The sequence below is a fragment of the Maylandia zebra genome, linkage group LG8 (assembly GCF_041146795.1).
Source record: "Maylandia zebra isolate NMK-2024a linkage group LG8, Mzebra_GT3a, whole genome shotgun sequence".
In the NCBI taxonomy this organism is placed as follows: domain Eukaryota; kingdom Metazoa; phylum Chordata; class Actinopteri; order Cichliformes; family Cichlidae; genus Maylandia; species Maylandia zebra.
This window is the reverse complement of record NC_135174.1, coordinates 8,689,906-8,710,967: the sequence shown is the minus strand read 5'-3', so window position 1 is coordinate 8,710,967 and position 21,062 is coordinate 8,689,906. Positions and strand designations below refer to the sequence as shown.

The 21,062-nt window shown below is 39.1% G+C and overlaps 1 protein-coding gene across 1 annotated transcript in view; it reads right to left on the bottom strand.

Annotated features, from left to right (window-relative positions):
* uts2r (urotensin 2 receptor) overlaps positions 1-21,062 on the bottom strand; it is a 94,963-nt gene that overhangs the window by 40,987 nt on the left and 32,914 nt on the right. Inside the window, exon 4 of the mRNA XM_004557539.5 lies at positions 18,098-18,476. Within this exon, the coding sequence (XP_004557596.1) occupies positions 18,099-18,476 (378 nt within the window). The 3' untranslated portion in view covers position 18,098. The remainder of the gene's footprint in view (positions 1-18,097; positions 18,477-21,062) is intronic.

Genomic DNA, 21,062 nt, shown 5'->3' with positions numbered 1-21,062 from the left:
ACTTTAACGGTCCTTGTCTCTTCTAACCACACTATATTTTAATTTTCATGCAAGGCTCTGCTTTTTCCCCTTTCATTTTATTTAACTGTGGTTTTAATTTCTTACCGTGTACCTCTTTTATAAGTTGATTATTTTTTTAAAGTATAGGCTTTCATTTGTACAGTTTTTCTATTTCTAATAACTATATTGTTTGTAGGATTGTTTGTTTTCATATACAAGCCACATTCATTCATTTATACTGTACTTTATTCTGTGCCCTTTGAGCAGCAAGATTTTCTTCTACTGAAACCGTGAGATGCTCAGTGATCAGTCAGAATAATTCTTTTGAAAACCACAGTCCAGTGTCCAAGTCCATTAGAACACGTTTGCTTTGTTGTCAACTGAATGAAAAAGAACACAGTAAAGAGAGTCGTCTACCTTTTATAAGAATAGCAGAAAGAAGACTTCCTGGCGAGACTAAACCCAAATGTAGTTTATGGAAGTTTATACAGACTCACTGTTGTTGAATGTAATCGATCACTTATAGTGATGTACTCTGCAACACTCTATGTTGAAGAGATTTGGATTCAAGCAAGGCTTGAAAGTACATCGTGCATGCCTGTAGCTTATTGTAGACTCTACCTTAGAATATAAAGCGCCTTGAGGCAACTATTGTTGTGATTTGATGCTATATAAATAAAATTGCATTGAATTGAATTAAATTACTTGAGATAAAGAAATTCTGGCTAATCTTCTCAGTGTAACTTCAGTGAATGAATAATAAACAGGTTTTAACCAAACATGCATGAGTTACAGTTTATGTCAAAGGGAGATTTCTTGTTTGTACATAAGGTTTGCTGTATTAATGTTATTCTATCTGCTGAGCCTGCTGTGCCATTTGGAGAAGTGAAGTAGCACCATATACAAATATTAGTTTAATAATGATTTGGAAAAGTTTTTCTTCTACTTCGATTTATTAGATCGTAATCATGTTATTTTTATATAGTATTTTATTTTTTGCTTATCAGTCTTTAAAATACCAACATTTGCACTATATTTATGTAACATTTTTGTCTCTCTAATTATATAATTTTTAAACATTAAATCAGATGTTCTGATCAATTACGCAGTACTCAAGTACCCTTTTTTACTGAATAAGTTTTTTACTTAAGTAATTTCTGGCTACCTTTTACTTTTACTTCAGTAAAACTACGTTGAGGTAGAGCCACTACTACTTGAGTACAATCTTTTGCTACTCTACCCACCTCTGATTATAAGTGTGAAAGAGTCTGTTGTGATGAAAAGATTTCATAGAGGTTCCAGGTTTCGCACTTTTTTGCTTAAAGCAGGCGGTTTTCTAAAAAATATCTAAATATATGAAGCCTTCTGTTGAATCCTGCATATTTTTAAAGAGTGCAAAAGTGGGAGAGATATTTGACATGTAGGCTGTTGGATGACCACATTCCCAGACATCCCATTGATTGTATCGATAGTGATTTATTGCAGCAGATTAGATCCTGCAGAGTGCAGATCCCTCAGCAAACAGACACACGCAAACCTGTACACTGATCTTTGTTCCCATGGATACTGGTTCAGTTTTCCCTGGTAGCACTTGCTACAACCTGTCCATCAGTGGTTAATATTCTGTTTGGATGAGGAGTTAGGAGACAGGAAGCTAAAGCAAAAGAGAGATAGACTAACTAGAAACTTAACTGCGATGTACACTTCCAGTGTTCTGATATATAACTTAGTAAGACAAATATATGGCATCTAGTAGTTAATGTTGTTTTTCTATTATAACAGTGCCTTTTTTCCACTACCACAATTCACCATGTTTACCATGAAATAGGGCTCATTTGTATCTGAGGTGAGTGTGTGGGTGAGAAATCACTGTGCCGTTTCCCAGAGCTGTAACTCAAATCTCAACGCACAGACATCATGTTTCTCATTCACTGTGACTCAAACCCCATTATTTTAAAGAAAAGCACATTTGCATTTATTTAAAACATTTACATTTGCAAATGAAAACATTTTAATGAGTGTAATCATAATTTTAATGAGACATAAATTATTTATGAATTTAAATAGGCGTAAAAAAAATCAAATTTTCTGCATACATCGCTTCTGTTCTCCAGTGGCATATGCTCTCTAATACAGGTTTATTGTATTATTTTTTTCAAATTTAAATAACAAAAGCTTTTCCAATTATGTTAGAGCCATTAAAAAACATTGTGCTGATTAAAGAAGCAATAAATTTGGTTTATAGAATGTCTGAAGCATCAGACTTTCAGGGTTCAATTATATTCTTAAAGGGCAGAAACAAAGCTTGTTTGAAGAATAAAGGGTAGTCAATATGGAAGCTTGGCAAAAACTCAATATTCCATGCAGCACTGTGTAACGTTTGCTTCACAGACTAGCTCAAAATGAGAAAAAAAGGCAAATTTATCAGTAGTTTCTCTGCTGGAAGCTTCATTGCATGGTAGAAACAAAACCCCAAACTGAATGTTACCAGTCATGAGGCAACTGGAGGATGTAAAGATTTAAACAATCTCACAGGAACAGAGACATAGATAGCTGCTAATTATTGCTAAGTGATGGACTAAAAAACAGATTTTTACTCATAAACTGAAGCCAAAACTTTTTAGATGGTCTGTATCATCCATTAAGGGATAATATTAATCAGATAACCCATTAAAAATGCCCCCAAAGGCACTAATAGCATTTCCACAGTGGAAAAAAAAGCTCCAGTGTGATGACTTGAAGGAGTGGCTGAGGCCCGGCAGATGCTGAGCGGCTTTATTGAACCCACAATCAACACAGCCACTCTCCGACTCACATGGACTTTAAAAAACAAACAAACAATGTGGCAGCATGTGAACCTGCTTTTTAATGCTGTATAGTTGCACACGTTAACATGCCTATAGTAGTCACAAGACGAACTGTAGTTTTGTCCACTTATGTACTGGCTTAATTTTTTATGCTTCAGAAGCTGCCTTTGGAACTTAACACAGGTGATATGTGAAAAAGTAGGAAGCAGACTAAATTCAATAAACACACTTAATTTAGAATTATGTTGTTTTTGCATGACAAAGGTTCTTCAATTATCTCTAAAACGAGTGGACAGAAAGAAAAATGTGTTTCAAATCAAATCAAATCACTTTTATTGTCACATCACATGTGCAGGTACACTGGTACAGTACATGTGAGTGAAATTCTTGTGTGCGAGCTTCACAAGTAACAGAGTTGTGCAAAATACAATAACGTAAAACAAGCAAAATATAAGAATGGCTACATCTGAAACTAATAAATATATGTACAATATATATATATGCATACAGTATATGCATTTCTGGATGTGTATACTAAATATGTTTTTCTGCATGTGTGTGTGTGTGTGTATACATATTTTACAAATTAAATAGAGTAAACAATAAAATAAAATATATAAAAATATACAGAGTTGAGACATGTGCAAAACAGTGGCATTACTGTACAGTATGGAGTGCATAATGTTGAAGTTCCAGTAGTGAAGCTGAGGTGTCTATGAAGTGTTCAGCAGTCTGATGGCCTGGTGGAAGAAGCTGTCTCTCAGTCTGCTGGTACGGGACCGGATGCTGCAGAACCTCCTTCCTGAGGGAAGTAGTCTGAACAGTTTATGGCTGGGATGACTGGAGTCCTTGATGATCCTCCCCGCTTTCCTCAGGCACCGCTTCCTGTAGATGTCCTGGAGGGAGGGAAGCTCACCTCCAATTATCCGTTCAGAGCACCGCACTACTCTCTGGAGAGCTTTGCGATTGTAAGCGGTGCTGTTGCCGTACCAGGTGGTGATGCATCCAGTGAGGATGCTCTCAATGGCACAGCGATAGAAGGTCCTGAGGATGCGGGGGCTCATGCCGAATCTTTTCAGTCTCCTGAGAAAGAAGAGGCGCTGCTGCGCCTTCTTCACTGTTTTGTTTGTGTGTACTGACCACGTAAGATCCTCAGCCAGATGTACCCCAAGGAAGCGGAAGCTGCTCACTCTCTCCACAGCAGCGCCGTTGATGGTGATGGGGGTGTGTACTTCTCTGCACCTCCGGAAGTCCACTATCAACTCCTTTGTCTTTGCGACGTTGAGGGTGAGATGGTTGTCTTGACACCAGTGGGTCAGGGCGCTGACCTCCTCCCTGTAAGCCGTCTCATCACCATTGGTGATAAGACCCACCACTGTAGTGTCGTCCGCAAACTTCACAATGATGTTGGAGTTGTTAGTGGCTGTGCAGTCGTAGGTGTAGAGTGTTTCTAACAGTGTGTTTCTAACAGTGTGTTTTTCTACCTGTGCACTTGTGCTATTCAATTCAATTCAGCTGAATCAGTTTTATTTATATAGTGCCAAATCACAACAGTTGCCTCAAGGCACTTATTGGTGCTACAATCAACTGATTTCGCTTCAGTGTTTTCCAGAAAAAGTCAAGAGTGCAGTGATAAAGTACAAACTTCATCAACGACAAAAGCAACACAGAACAGTGACTCTTTGCATTTATCTGCACAAACAGCATATTAACCCACTGCTAGATCCCAGAGTGATGTTAAAGTTGAATATAAGCCAACCAAAGCCTGATACTCCACAGGTAACAGAAGCAGTGATGACCAGTCAAACCTGCATGTTTTAGCCTCCATTTATACTGGTATATGTTTTTATAGCATCGCTTTGAAGTCTCTTTAGACTGGTTTTCAATTTGGCAGTGCAAGGACAAACACTGATCCTGGCCTATGCAACTATTAGCCAGAAATCAAATGATTCCCAAAATGTTAATCTGTCTAGTTAACTGTTAAGCTCTTTAATCCCAGTTGTTCCGTGTGGATATAGCGTGTGAATGTAAAGTAGACACCGCAATCCTGATGGTGGTTCTGGAGTAATAGTGAATATCACTGCACATCTCGAAAGCATTCACAGCAGTTCAGTTGTTCCACACCTTGTCATGTTACAACCTTATGCCAAAACACATTCAGTTCATTGTCACTACAAAATTCTACACAAAATAACCCGTAATGATAAAGTCAGAAAAGTTTGCTCAAATTTCTTGCAAATTTAATAAAACAAAAAAACAACAACAAAAACATGTACATAAGTATTCACCGCTGTTATTCAGTCCTTTGTTGAACCACCTTTGGCTGCAGTTGCAGCCTTAAATGTTTTTGAGTATGACTCTACAAGCTCGGTACATCTATTTTTAGGCAGTCTTTCACACTCTTTTTTGCAAAACCTCTCAAGCTCCAGCATGTTATAGTTGGAATAGTTAGTACACAGCTATTTTCAGACCTCTCCAGAGATGTTTGGTCAGGTAATAGACATTCACAGAGTGGTCCACTCTGTGGCCAATCCTTTATTAACTTGGCTGTGTGCTTAAGGTCATTGTCCTGGTGGAAGATGAGCCTTTGCCCAGTCCGAGGTCCAGAGTGCTCTGAGCATTGCTGTACATTGCTTTATTCACCCAAAAACCATCCCCACAGTATGATGCTGCCACCAGAATGGTTCACTGCAGGGAATGTACTGGTCAGGTGATGACCGGTGCCTGGTTCCCTTCAACCATGACCCTCTGCATCCAGGCCAAAGAGTTTAATATTAGCTTCATCAGACCAGAGAATTTTATTTCTTATGATCTGAGATTCCTTCAGATGCCTTTTGGCAAACTCCAGGGGGGCTGTCATGTGCATTTTACTGAGGAGTGGCTTCTGCCTGGCCCCTCTACCGTACAGGCCATATAGATGGGGTGCTGCAGAAGTGGTTGTCATTGGAGCTCTTCCAGAGTGGCCATCGGGTTCTTGGTCACCTGACTGACTAAGGGCCTTCTAACTCGACTGCTCAAATTGATAAGTTGCGAATACTTATGTACATGTTATTTTTTTTGTTTTGTTTTTTATTTCTAATAAATTTGGAATTTGAAAGACTTTCAATAAACTATCTATTTTGTAATAATGCTGTAACATGACAAAATGTGGAACAAGTTAAGCGCTGTGTATATTCCCTGGACACACTGTAAAGTTTCTGTTTGGTCACTGAGTTGAATGCCAGAATGCTATGAATATCTACTGCCTGGGGACACGACTTCTATGCAATCAATCAATTTCAGCACCTTTAAAAATACTATTGCTCATTTTTCAAGGTCAGCATCCATCCAATGATGTCAGCCTGAACACAAAAACTGATGTCTCTGCAGGTCCATTTACTACTACTATGAGATGCAGTAATACTTCATACTGACTGACGCCAATGTGGAGAGAATCTTCATGGCTCAGCAACTTCCACTGAACTGTATCACACAGTTCTTCTCACACGCTTCCCTATAGAGGAGCTAGGGGATGCAAACGGAAACAGAAGGAGTTGAATAGGGAAACAAAAGCTAGCTGCAGTATTTGGAGGTGTTCAGTACATTAGACGTGGATTCACAGAAACTAGAGCAGGGCTTATTTTTAATGCCTTGTTGTTGAATGTGAAATTTATTGGCCACTGCTCGAGGATGCCAAATTGTGTGCAGATGCCAGACACTTTTGTCCAGGGTCAGAGGATAAGTATTTACAAGCACGTGTGCAGCCTGTGGACTATAAACACATACAGCTGTCCTGGGTCAGTCACACACTTTTTACACAACCCCAAATCCATAGCCTCTTCATCTTCCTAACCCAAATGTCATCACACTCCTGATAATGTACAGAACATCACCAAATTCCCTAGGCTAGATTACCACAAAGACAAAGTAATCAAAACTGTATATTGGTTATGTAATTCATATAAATGCAAATTCATTGGATTTGGGCAAAGAGAAAAGTACAATAACAGCTATCACAGTTCTCATTAATTCTTAATGTGAGCTGTTTTGATGTGAGTTTTTTACTTTGTTTATTCTTTGACTCTTAAATAATTTTCTATTAAAAAGATACTTGACACCTTCATGGTGAACACGCCTCTGGCAAAACTGTGTTTAATAGAGAAAGCAATGCAAGTCTCCTAACTTTTACAAATAAACCTTTAATTAAGGAGCCCAATCAACATGAAGCGGAGCGAGAAAAAAAAGGCTGAGGCAGAAGGAAGAGCCTGTCTCTGTGGCTCATCCAACATTCAGGCAGATGAGTTGCTCTCAGCAGTAACCCCAACACGATCACTGGCACATTGTTTGAGCTGGTTTAGCCTGTCCACGATAGCTATGCGTTGCAACTTCCTCCTTAGCTCCACCTTTTATGCTGTTCATGATGTAATCAGTGTCCGCAATGCCAAAAAAAATTACTGCAGTTAGAAAATGTCTTTTGACTAAAGTAGTCCCGATTTGTTCAGGTTTTTAAAGGTTTCCAGAAAATTAATCTTACTGACTTCAGCAACACCTGCTTCCCCTGATTTTTTATTGTTCTAGTACCTCTAATATTGATGACATTACCAGCAGCCTGACCTTGCATTGCCACTATGAATATGAGAACATGTTCCTCCTTGATAGTGGACTTCATGAAGACCAGGAAACACTTGACCCCTGTTTCAATCCAGGGGGTCAGTGTTGACATTGTGGAGGACTATAAATACCTTGGAGTTCACATTGACAATACACTGGACTGGGCTAAAAACACCACAGCACTTTACAGAAAGGGCCAGAGTCGTCTCTATTTTTTTGAGGCGACTGAGGTCCTTCAACATCTGCCAGAAAATGCTGAGGATTTTCTACGAGTCTGTTGTGGCCAGTGCGATCCTCTATGCTGTTGCATGCTGGGGGAGCAGGCTGAGGGTCGCAGATGCCAACAGACTCGATAAACTGATCCCTAAGGCCAGTAATGTTGTGGGGATGGAGCTGGACTCCCTTAAGGTGGTGTCGGAGAGGTGGATATTGTCCCACCCACTCCATGACATGCTGGTCAGTCACAGGAGCACGTTCAGTGAAAGACTGAGATTACCGGAAGCACCACTGAACGACACAGGAAATCATTCCTGCCTGTGGCCATCTCTCTGTACAACGCATCCACTTAACACACTGTTTACTGCTACAGCTACACATGTTTCTTTTTCAGCTATTTATTAATAAGTGACTTATATATATATATATATATATATATATATATATATATATATATATATATATATATATATATATATATATATATATATTGTACTATAATTTCCCCCAGGGATCAATGAAATATTCTGATTCTGATGTTGATGTTACGATTTAGAACCAAGAACCATGGTGCAACTTTAGCCTTACCTAGATACTAAAGCATTACAGCTGACATCTTGATTTTTTTTCTTTTAACAGTTCAGTAGATACTCAGCCACGGCTGATTTTCCTATTTGTCCATTGAAGACAAAACACTTGAGTCTTAATGAACATCGCACTGGACCAACAAGAACTTTCGTTCCAATCAGTCTACATATGTTTTATGTCCATAAAATGTCCATATGGTCCATAATTTTGGGCCATTAAGTCCCTGTACAACCATAGTTGAGGCTCAGTTATTATTGCACCTCTCTGCTTTTTGCAAATAATGTGGATTTTGCCATTGTATTGGACTTCCAGGTCACAAGTGGGGGCAGCTTGCAGCCAAAGAGTCTCCTGGCTGTAGCTCAGGAGGTAGAGCAGGTCATCTACTGATCAGAAGGTTGGTGGGTTAATCCCTGGCTATTCTGCAAATACCCTTGGGCAAGATATAAACCTTAAGTTGCTCTCTAATGCATCTATTGGAGAAAGAATGGTGGTGAATGTTAGTTAGTAAGCACTTAAAAGCATAGAAGAAAGTTCATGTTGCATGAAGTGCTTTGAGTGCTCCAGGAGAGTAGAAAAGCGGTGTATAAGAATCAATCAATTTACCAAATGAGTTAACTTATATGAAATATATCAAAGCTTCAGCTGAACAGTATAAGATTTCCCACAGATTTCTGCATTTAAATACCAAAGGCAGCAAACAGTGTTTCCAACAAACTGCTGGTTACTAAAAGAAAAAAGAAAAGGAAAAAAAGAAAACAACAGGCCACCAACCATAAATGGAGAATGAGCACAGACTTTATTGTCAACAAAATTCATTTTTTTGAGTATGTCAAAGGTTGATTTGGTTAAATTAAATTGATTACATTTTGTCCACAAAAACTTCAAACTCTCCCACAGAGAACCTTCCTTTTGCTTTCTCTTCTTGGTCAGTACTGCCATGCAGTTTCCTGAGAGACACTCACAAACATCGTAAAACCTATATTATGTTTCACACATTGCAAGTAACAAGCTGTAACTGTGTCATTTGTAGATTACTCATACGTCAGCTCATTTACAACCCTAATTAGGTCTATGATGGTCATTTTGAAAAGGAAATGACTACAGCTCTCTGTTCGTGAATTTAGAGAGAATCATCATCGCAGGACCTTTTACTCACAGCTATGGCTTTTCTGACTGAAGCCTTAAAAAAACACCCTGCTCAGTAAATCTGGCCATAAATCTTGTAATTGTCTTATTATCAATGTTGCAAGAAATAAAAATTTCCATCACTGTAAATAATCAAGTTTGAGGCCTAATAAACAGGTTCTCTCTTCTTTTTTTTACTGTGCCCATTTAGACTAACTCCTTTTGCAGGATCTGAAATGGGCTGAAATGTTTTCATTGGAAACTGAATGTGTAAAAATCACACATATACTGAGTAAACCATATGAGAAGACAACCCTCAGCAAAACTGCTAAGTTTCTTATCAATTCCTGTGCACTTACTTTGCTAAACTCGTGTAATTCCCAGTCCATTCAAAGTGTCTGACTGGAATCTGGGACAGAAAAAATAAATATAACATGAGCTCTTTAGGTGCTGAAAATTCTGTGAGTGTGACCCGAATCATCTGTGGAGCCAATGTTTCATCAGCTTATGACCTTTCTAAAAGAGCGCTGGACCATTAACATGAACCCTGGTAAGATAAGGGAGGCACTCAATCAATCCACGTCTCTATACTGTATAATCTTGTTGAACAACAGAAGCGGGAGAGTCAGGGTGCTTATTGATCACACCAGAGACTTTCTTTGACAACACAGTCTTTAGCTATTACACTCAAAGTTTCCTATCACCTGCGACCAAAGAATAGCAATTCCCATTTCCAATTCCCAGGTTGAGCCAAGTCAATGTAATCAGCTTTCAGATAAATGACTGGGCGATCAATAAACCTTTTAGTGTCATGAAAGGAAGGAAGAGAATTAGCATCTGCATTTCTGGAGTGACCTCTGCTTGATTCAACCAAGCCATGACCAAGTCCAAATGCATTTTCATTTGGCAGCTGAAATTAAAGCGTTATGGGAAAGGGGCTATAAGATGATAACCGAGTTAATGAGTGGCCTATCAATAACTCTATAACATTGTCTGCTGCAGCCTGTGAGAGATGGGGATATCTTTTAAGTGGTGTTGATGTGCCCGGCTTTGGACATGGGATTAAAGTAATTATAATTAAAGTTGGAACATGTCTGGTCTGACAGGGAATGATTATGCAGCGCTCTAGCAGTCAAGGATCCTCCTGTTTGATCTTCCAGTTCATCTGGAAAAAATGTGTGCATGGCTGTATAGGCTATAGAGGCTGTGAACATGTAAGACCTACTAGACATATTTTATAGCTTTGATCATTTATTGAAATAACAAGCATAGCAACCAAACATATATGCATAAACAACTTTGAAACTGGTCATACAAGTTGGACTTTGGCCCTTACAAAGCTGTGGTAATCATATGGTTAGCAAAGATACATGAGAAAGAAAGTCTTCTGTTTAGATTCATAACTCAGGTATCATGTGTATCACTAAAATGAGAAAATAGCAGCTCTTTCCAAAATAATGTTCACCATATTTTTAGTTTAGTTTGTTAGCATTAAACCAAATAACCAGTACTCTAGTTTATAAGCCAGAGAACGTGTCAGTTTAAAGATGTCTACCGTATTTCCCGGACTACAAAGCGCACCTGAATATTAGCCGCACAAGCTAAAATCAGGGGAAAATCCTGTTTTGTACATACATTAGCCGCACCTGACTAAAAGCCGCAGGTGTTTCAATGTTGACTTATCATATGTAAGAGAATATGCACAAAGGGAATTGTCAGGAAAGAGATGGCTGTTTGGAGACACATCACTTTTATTAATATTTTGAAAAACAAGTTATGGGTACATATTTGCACATGTAGTACATAACAGTAACCTATAGCACACCAGAAAAATAGATTCGGACTACCTTTTAGGCTCAGGTGCAGTGACACAGCTTTAACAAGAAGAAAAGTCAGTCATTCACCACCATCTTTCTCTTCTTCCTGCGCACTAAAACCACCAAAGTCCTCTCCTCCAGTGTCGGATACAAACAGGCTCAGGATGGCTTCGTCATCCACTCTCCGCTTCTCTCCTTCGTTGTCACTTTCAAAACCAAAGAAATCCTCGTTGTCAGTGTCAGAGTTGAACACCCTCAGAAGGGCCGTGGCGGTGTCCTCCTCTCCATCATGCAGCAGTCCAGCCCTTCAAAATCCGTTGGTGATCGTGGATGTTTTCACACTTTTCCACGCTGTCAGAATCCACCAGTGGAGTTGGGCATAACTTGCTTTTCGCAAGTTTATCGCCGCTCATCATCCACGCCTCCAGCTGAACGCGTAGTGCTACTTTGAAGTTTGTTTTTCGGGCTACTTCGTACGGCACTACGTTGCCTGGCGGACGGACATGTGACTAACATACCACTCTTGAACCCCGATCCTTCCGCCAGGCAACGTAGTGCCGTACAACAGCGGAACAAACAAAACAAATCGTCTTACGATATGACAAAAATCATGGACAATCCATAGAAAAGCCGCACCTGACTAAAAGCCGCAGGGTTCAAAGCTTGTGCAAAAAGTAGCGGCTTATAGCCCGACAATTACGGTAAATAGTTCTAATGCCCATATGAAAAAAGTTGCATCAAGTACAATGGAATCAGAATGTTCACTCATTACGCATCACTGAGGTTGAAGACATGTTTCTAAATGAATTCCAACTTAGAACAAAACTAGCTTTCAGGATTTGTTTAGCCGACTCCTCGTGCCTGCTTCCGTCCTTAAACAGCATCAAAGATGGACGTGACTATCGCGACGTCATTGGTGGTTTGTGTAGTTCTTCATGTCTCTAGCGTTTTCGCTGCTATTTTGGTTTACAAAACAAATGGATGCAGAGAAGGCGAGTCTGACAATAACACCAACTAGCAATGCCAGTGACTTGTCTGTCACAAGTCATTAGCCACAATTTCTTATTCAGCATGACCTGAAATGAGGAACTGATCCTGTAATAGTAAAATATTTACATAGATCAAAGCAGAAAGGTTTTTTTCGTAGACTTCTAATGACTTGACGCCTCCTGAGTGAGGTGTTCTTGGATTGTCCTACCGAGATGAGGCACCTGGGCAGACCCAGGACATGCTAGAAAGATTATATCTCTCGGCTGGCCTGGGACAAGCTGGAGGAGGTGGCTGGGGAGAGGGAGGTGTGGGCTTCTCTGCTTGGGACTGCTGCCCCCGTGACCCGGCTCCGGACAAGCGGAAGAAAAATGGATGGATGGACTTCTAATGACCAGAAGTGTTTTTGCAACCACAGCTATTGCCAGCTCGAGATGTTGAGGTAGAACTCAGGTTTAAGGCACTTCCCAGAAGCTACTACAAATTTGTTTTAGGCATGTAGCTTAAAGCTACGTTAGCTACGACTAACATGACACAGTTGAATAAGAAAGAACATCTGGTGTTCTACACTGATTTTTAATTTGTGAATGAGTGAAATTGACAGTTCTGACTATGGCAAATATAAGAGAAAACGCTAAATCGTACTTTTTCAATAAGTGCGCACGTTAAAGTAAATTGGACTCTGACGTTAAGAAGAGTTCTCAAAAATGATTATTTTATTGTAATGTGCAAAAGTTGCACATAAACTAATGGTAGTTAAATAGTTTGGTGCACAATATTTAAAGCTGAAAGTGCCTGAAACCACAGGGCAAAAACTTTGGGAGAATAAAATATGTATTAGCTGTGTTGTTCTGAGACTCAACATTTTGTGCAAAGACAGATATTTGAATAATTAACTACAGAATCTGATCTGAGCTTACTTACAATATAATATGATTCGCCATTGTCAGTGAACTATTAAAGCTTCACAATAATCCAGCAAAAATGTGTTGAGATATATTAAATGACGTCTCTAACTGAAGATAATTGCCACAGAAAGCATAAAAGCATACTCATGAAACTTTATTACATAATGATGCAATGTTTCAGATGAGATCAAAGTGGCAGGCTCTCACGCAGACCTGAATTTCCATTTACAGAGTGGTAGGAGCCCTGAATGAGATTTTATCGACAATTGCAACTTTAATCCAGGAGTCTCTCTTTTCCCTTTGCTTTATTTGTTTTCCTTTGCCTTATTTTTTCCCCCTAAATAACTCACAGGCATCAGAAGACTTTTCCTGGGACCAAAATGAACATATAAAATCACTGAAAGACAGTGCTTTAAAAGTAATGAATAATTTATTGGAGGCAATTGTCTGTTTTTGTGTATGAATTATTCACTTTTTATGTTCAAGCACCGACAATCATTACTGCAAAATCATTCATGCATATTCCCACATCCCTTGCTGACTAATTTCCTCTGCTTATCTGGAAGGAAAAGGGCAAGCATTTAGACCTGCCACTGCAATAATGACATTTTACTGTATTTTTAGAGCATGCTACACAAAGCTGCTGTTCAAAATCATATGATGTACACACAAAATATGTGAATGTATAATGTTGTTGTATATATGTATATAAAAAAGAAGAGACTACCGTTTCTTTTTCTTTATAGCCATTCATCTTTTACAGTACAAATATAGAAGAATTCAGTTTGTCAAGGACGAGGTTCCATATGGTCATGCACTGACTGTTAAACCATTGCCCTGTTTAACAACAAAACCCTACGGGATACATTTTCCACACTAAGTGCATAAAAATCCCAGTTTCCACCTATTTCTGGCCTAAGCTGCAATAAACATGCTTCTACGAGGACGCATTAGGAGTTAGAGCACTTTGACACAGCCTGCCAGGCAGCTGTCACCATGTACAACCTTTAATGGAGGGAAAAAATTATCCATTACCTTCACATTTAGGTCCATTTTACAAAAAGTTGCTTTGGCCAACCAAAGACGTATGTGGACACTAATAAAAAGTAAAGTTACAAGTTTAAAAAAAAAATTAACAGACGCAATGAGCTCATTTGTTACAAATTTGTCTCTCAGAAGGTGTTTAAGTCTCACTGGGCCAGCCTTCAGCTGGAAACATGCAGCACTTTTCATTAGTCAGGAGTGTGAAGCAGCCTTTGGGTGTAGGGAGGGGAAGATGCCACTATGCAATAGTTGAATGATTGAGATAAATTAAATATTTTTTTCTTTGACAGCTACGTATCTATCCTGAAACATTTTTTTTTCTTTGTGAGAGTTGCGCAAAGTATATTGCTGTTTGACAGTCAAAGAATCCTGGCACATCCACATTTAATTCCAATCTACAATAACATGATATAAAGTCAATCCACTTGGTGATAGGGGTCCAAGTGCCTTTTTCCCCCCTTGGCAAAGTTTATGATAGCTTTTAAACCCCCCTGTGTTTCTTCAGGGAATGTAAGCTGTTCAAATGGCATTATAATTAAAAGTTCATACTTAAAACAGCAATTTAATATATTTTGCTGAATTAAATTAAAAAGTGTCAGGGGATGTTGTGATTGCCTCTGAGAGGGCCAGCGCTTAGCAGCCACCTTAAGACACACATGTATTTTCTGTATATAACACAAGTAATAGACTGTTTAGAAAAGAAAAAACTTTAAGCATGTGCCAGGTTAGAATTAGCCAGTAATGCTTAATGCTAACCTAGCTTAGTTAGGTTTATGTTAGCTTGTGTATTTGTCTAGGCTTTTGTTTTTGTTAGCAAAACAATGGTTATCAAGTGTAAAATCAATAATATATCTATATTTTCTCTGACTGGTACCCTATAGTAGTATACGGCAACACACAGACGATTATATGTTATAGACTGTTTAGAAAATGAGAACTTTAATTATCTGCCAGTTTAGCATTAGCTAGTGCTAAATTCTAACTTAGCATCTTAGCTAGTATTTACTAGCATGCGTGTTTACTGTAGGCTTGTGTGTACAATACAGCATACCCATATTTTTCTGTATTTTTTGGTCCTACAGTAGTATAGGGCAACGCATGGACAATTGTACTGTTTTTGTTTTGTTTTGTTATACTTTTAGCAATGTAAACCTATTTCTGTTTCAAATCATGTTTGTCAAGTATTCTGACTAAATATTCTTATCATGAGTAGAGTTTCAATTGACCATAAGACAGTATAAGATGATTTCCTTTTAACCACTAGTCAGCCCAGACTACCATGCGTGTCATTTACATTAGGTGTTCCAGCATAAATCCAAAATAAATGGAAACTTGTACACCCAAATCTTGTTTTTTTACATCCTTAAAGATGATTGCTGTACAATCATTACACCCTGGAAGAAGAACAGTTCAAAGAAAACTTTAAAACCCTCAAATTACTATGACATTCATGCCCATGAGTGGCTGTAAACCACAACTGTATACACATGAAAGCCTTACTTTGATGGTAGTGGTTAGGGCATTAGAGAAGAATAATATGTGCATGCATATATGTGGTGGGCGTCACTCAGCACATTGTTATCCAACAGTGGTAGTATATGACACACTGCTACTCTCATTGACAAACCACCAAGTAATCAAAAGTAAAGCCCTACCAATATATTAGCTGCTCGTAAATATTGGATTTTCCTGCTATTTGTTATTTTGTGGAAAGAAAGAATCGGGATGTTATTGTGAAACATAAATGAGATTCGTTTCATTAGTAAATGTATGAAGATAAAAGCTGAGCTGAGCTGCTCAGCTGTGATATCCTGTCGTGTCAGTTTGGACTTAGATATGATCTGCATTATAACTGCAATGCAATCAGTTATTTCTATAGAACATAATCTGTAAAAGAACAGCAAGTTTTGCATTGTACATCAGCTGGCTACACCCATAGCAATCCTTCCAAAGCTCTTATTGCCAAGCTGGTCTTTGTGTGTCCTGGCACCTCCACCTTTTCTAATCCTCGCGCCCCCCTTCCCCTGAGTTCATCCTCTGTTTCCCTCTGCTGCACTGTCGCCATTTCTCCAGCTTCCTCTGTAATGAATAGTTGTAACCAAAATTTTCAGAAGTCAAAAATAGGATATTCAAGTACTCCAGAGTTACTGTTAGGGTACTTTATATCATCAGGGGTGACTCCACGATTTATGACTTATGTAGACTTTTGCTAACAATTTTATTTATAATAATACTAATAGATTGCATTTATATAGCACTTTTCGAGACCCTCAAAGCGCTTTACAATTCCACTATTCATTCACTCTCACATTCACACACTGGTGCAGGCAAACCACAGTTGTAGCCACAGTTGCCCTGGGGCAGACTGACAGAAGCGAGGCTGCCATATCGTGCCATCAGCCCCTCTGGCCATCAAAAAAAAAAAAAAAAAAGCAACAGCGCTATTTCAGAAATACCATCTACCTCTGCCCTTGAACTTGAGGTCAAGGTCACTGAGATTCAAATTTGTCAGATATTTTTAGTAGATATGCCTATGGCAGGGGTGGCCAACTCCAGGCCTCAAGAGCCGGTGTCCTGCAGGCTTTAGATAACACCCTGGGTCAACACACCAGAATCGAATGATTAGTTCATTACCAGGCATCTGGAGAACTTCAAGAAATGTTGAGGGGGTAATTTAGCCATTTAAATCAGCTCTGATGGATCAAGGACACATTTAAATCCTGCAGGACACCGGCTCTGGAGGCCTGGAGTTGGCCATCCCTGCCCAATGGTATCAATGAAACTCCTTCGTCATGGACAAGCTTGGGTCATCGCACCACCTGCCCGGCAGGTTGACGACAATACTCCATCAGCCTTTTATATCAAATTATTGACATTTGTCAAAGCCCACAGTGAGGCTATAGTGAAACAGACCTCTCTTCCATTTCATGACATACAGATACCTGATCATGCCCCTTTACATCACATTTAAATGCACTGGACATCGTAGGCACAGTCATGATAAATGTTATGAAAGAGCATATGAATCTTTCACCACAGCTTCTGACAAAATATTAGTGTGAGTGAGTTGTAACCTGTTAGTCCATGTAGATTTCAAATAACTATAACAACTTAGGACTTACTAAGAATTCATTATTCATGATTTCTGATGTTTTACCAGCTTTCTAACTTTTCCGTATAAGATGTTATCTCCGTGCCTAAGAAATAAGAATACTAGTCTGCATGTCACATCAGCATACAGAGCTCTGTCAATGCAATCAGTGAAGAGTAAAATGTCCAATACACACATTGCGACAACAGTAAAACAAAGCAGTTATGTTAATGATATCTGTGAGTCAGACATGACGCCTGTCAGGTCCATTTAGTTGACGACTTTTTTAAGATGTTTGGTTTGGCAATTTTGATTTGGCTCTTAGATTGTTTATTGGTACATTTCAGTCCCTATGAAAAGTTTTGTGACAACACCCACACACCCACAATCTCAGTACTACTGATAAATAGTTTCCTTCCCACGCCGACTGTGAGCCAACAATAATGACTGAGATGATTGTGAACAATTACCTGTCAGCGTTTTGGGAAAACGATTGCTTAATATTGATTTGCTTTATTCTACTTAGAAAGCTCCTTTTCTCAGCTGTGTTGTCTGTACAATTGTGCTCTTCCCATTGGTGTTTGTAGTCCAAAATGATGGCAGTGCTAATATAGATGAATCAAGCAACAGTTATCAAAAAAGCGCCACAGTTTTGATGTTGTGCATACCAGCAAGTAGGAATTCTGAGAACATGAATAGACGTGTTCAGCGCTATCTGCAATCACATAACTCAGTCTTTCCTGTTATAGAAAACCCCAACAAAGCCACCAACTCTAAAGCATGCAATGACTCTCATTTTGCTGATGCCTAATTGCCAGAAATGACCAAAGCACAAAGCTGTACTTAGCAAATTTTATAGCACGTCTTGTCTTGTTCTCTTATCAGTTAAAATTTTAGGAATGTTAGAGAAAAAGCTGCTCCTACCTCACAAACTGCTGTTATGAGCTCGTAGTGATGCCGTGTGCGTGAGCATGAAGCTCTCAGTGCACTGCTGACTGCTGGCAGATGGCGATCTACGCGGTGAACGTTGAAAACGACTCCTCCTGTTGAAGTAATTGCCAGTTGTCCACAAGCGCTTGTTCTTCCTCAGATACTCCTTGTAGTTCTTGGTGAGCAATGTGTAGAGGAACGGGTTGATGCAGCTGTTGGAGTACGTCAGGCATGTGGTCAGGTAGTTGATGTTACGTTTGGCTTTGGTGGAGAGAGGCAACGAGGGGTGAAATTGACCCAGCAGTTGCCAGATCCAGAAGGGCAGGAAGCATGCCCAGAAGAGGAGCACAATTGTAAAGATCAAGTAGAGCACCTTCAAGGACATAAGAGCACAAAGAGGTGCCATCAGAGAGACTCAGATTTCACTTGATATTGGGATGTAAAATGCCAAGCTAATGTTAATGCATACATGCCAACCCTCCCGAATCCCGAATTTCAGTGCCCCTCCCAAAAATCTCCCGGAGCCACCATTCTCCCGAATTTCTCCCGATTTTTCACCCGGACAACAAAATTGAAAAACCATATCCCAGAATTCAAAGCGCGGCCCAGCCAATTCCAGTTTCCAACAATGGCGGCAGCTACTTAGTTTTAATATTACTCTTATTTCTCTTTCTGGGTCGCAAAATAAACTTTTAACATATTGTCAGGCGAGAATGTAGCTGTGTACACTTCAAATATTTGAGCCGGCGAGAACAGCAAACCCCCGTCTTTCACTACTCAGGTTAAACATGATAAGTTATTTAGATAACTTAAAAATGTTATTGTTTGGCTTTTTTCAGTGTTTTATTTGTTCGTGAGTAAATCGGTTTGGCTGAGATTAAAGTTATTAGATTAGATTAGATTAGATTAGATTAGATTAAATAAAACTTTATTAATCCCTCAAGAGGATTCGTCCGGGGTTTTCACACAACTGAATAAACGTCAAACAGAAAACTGATTAAACAGAAATGTGAGACGGTCGAGAATCTACGCCAGCATCCGGTTATATTTTAGATAGCAAGGAGCAGACGGCTGAGTTTCACTCCACCTAGAGATCTCGTGGCGTAATTCTGACCGTCCAGTTCATATATATATATATATATATATATATATATATATATATATATATCCATCCATCCATTCGCTTCCGCTTATCCTTTTCAGGGTCGCGGGGGGCGCTGGAGCCTATCCCAGCTGTCATGGGGCGAAAGGCGGGGTACACCCTGGACAGGTCGCCAGTCTGTCGCAGGGCTAACATATAGGGACAGACAACCATTCACACTCACATTCACTCCTAGTGACAATTTGGATTAATCAATTAACCTATCCCCACAAGCTGCATGTCTTTGGACGGTGGGAGGAAGCCGGAGTACCCGGAGAGAACCCACGCAAACACGGGGAGAACATGCAAACTCCACACAGAAAGACCCCGGCCTGATGGTGGAATTGAACTCAGGACCTTCTTGCTGTGCGGCAACAGTGCTAACCATATATATATATATATATATATATATATATATATATATATATATATATATATATATATATATATATATATATATATATATGGGTGGGTGGATGGATGGATGGATGGATGGATAGCAAACATAATGGGCAATACAATGTGCAGACTTAAAGTCTTCCACACCAACTTGTCAAACATCACAATAACGTGCTATAGCAACATATATTACACTAACTTTGATTTGCTGTAAAATAGTAGCAAGACCATAGTAAACTATTAGTACTGTTCATAACCGAACATCTGCTTCTTTAATGTGATGCCTTATGTGGTGCTGCTAGGTCAAAAGACTTCCGGTAAATGTCACTATATCATGGCTATTTTGTAGAAGGTCTACCGCACTAAGAAAAAAGACATTTCAGTCATATCACTTTAGCCAAGTGAAATGACTTAACCCAAACCCTACAAAACCCCTATATTTTGGAGAAAGGCAAAACCAGCTTTTGTGGATAGAGTGTAAATAGTTTTTGAGTTGTATCAGTTATCAGAATGATTTGTTCCCTAAGTGATAAGACTTTGGAGGACAATTTAATAAAAATTACATATTTTGATTGGGTTAAAGGTCATTATTAATGATGAGTTAGTCGTCAGAGGGTAAATAAGCTACCAACCAATTTCTGGTTATAGGTATGGTTAGGATTATGTTAACATAAGTCAGATTATGATTTTCACCTATTTAGCATACTTAAACAAAAAACGTATTACAGAAAGGGAAAATGCATGCATAAGTTGTTTTGGCGACTCAAATTATTCGTGCACTGTAATATCAGTGACCAGTAAATCTGGTTGGCCCCAGATCTTTAATAGTGTCCCTACACAGTAACTCGTCTAAGGTATTGTATGGAAGCCAATGTTAACTCATTAATCCTTTCAGTAACTTCCTATAGACTTTGGTTGTGTTGTGTTTCTTGTACTCTTGTGTGACTTTAGCAACTATTGCAAACTATTTCCCTGTGGGGAATACTGACGTAATTTTCTCTCATTTCTTGGTGCAGCATGATAACAGCAAGAGATTCACAGTGAAGCACAGCCCTGGTAGGGAAGGAGAGAATTGTTAGGATATCAAATAGTAGCAATTTTAAAGGTAGGGTAGTCTATATTTTCCCTTGCGCTTCAAGATTCTCACCCTTAAATGCAAGTGATGGGTTACATTTAAGCGTGTCGGGAGAGAATAAAACCATCTTCAGCCCTGCTATGAAACAAAATGGAATGTGCATCAGACAAACACTGCATAAAGTACTTCTTGTTTATTAGTGGAATATCTATGGAAGTTTGTACAGCATCACTGTGTCTAACTTCAAACATATTCATTAGGTTGGTGTTGATGGATGTGTTCATCTCCTGCTGAGCTGAAAACTGGGAAAGATGCAAGAGACGAGGTCGAAGTTGAGGCAGCTC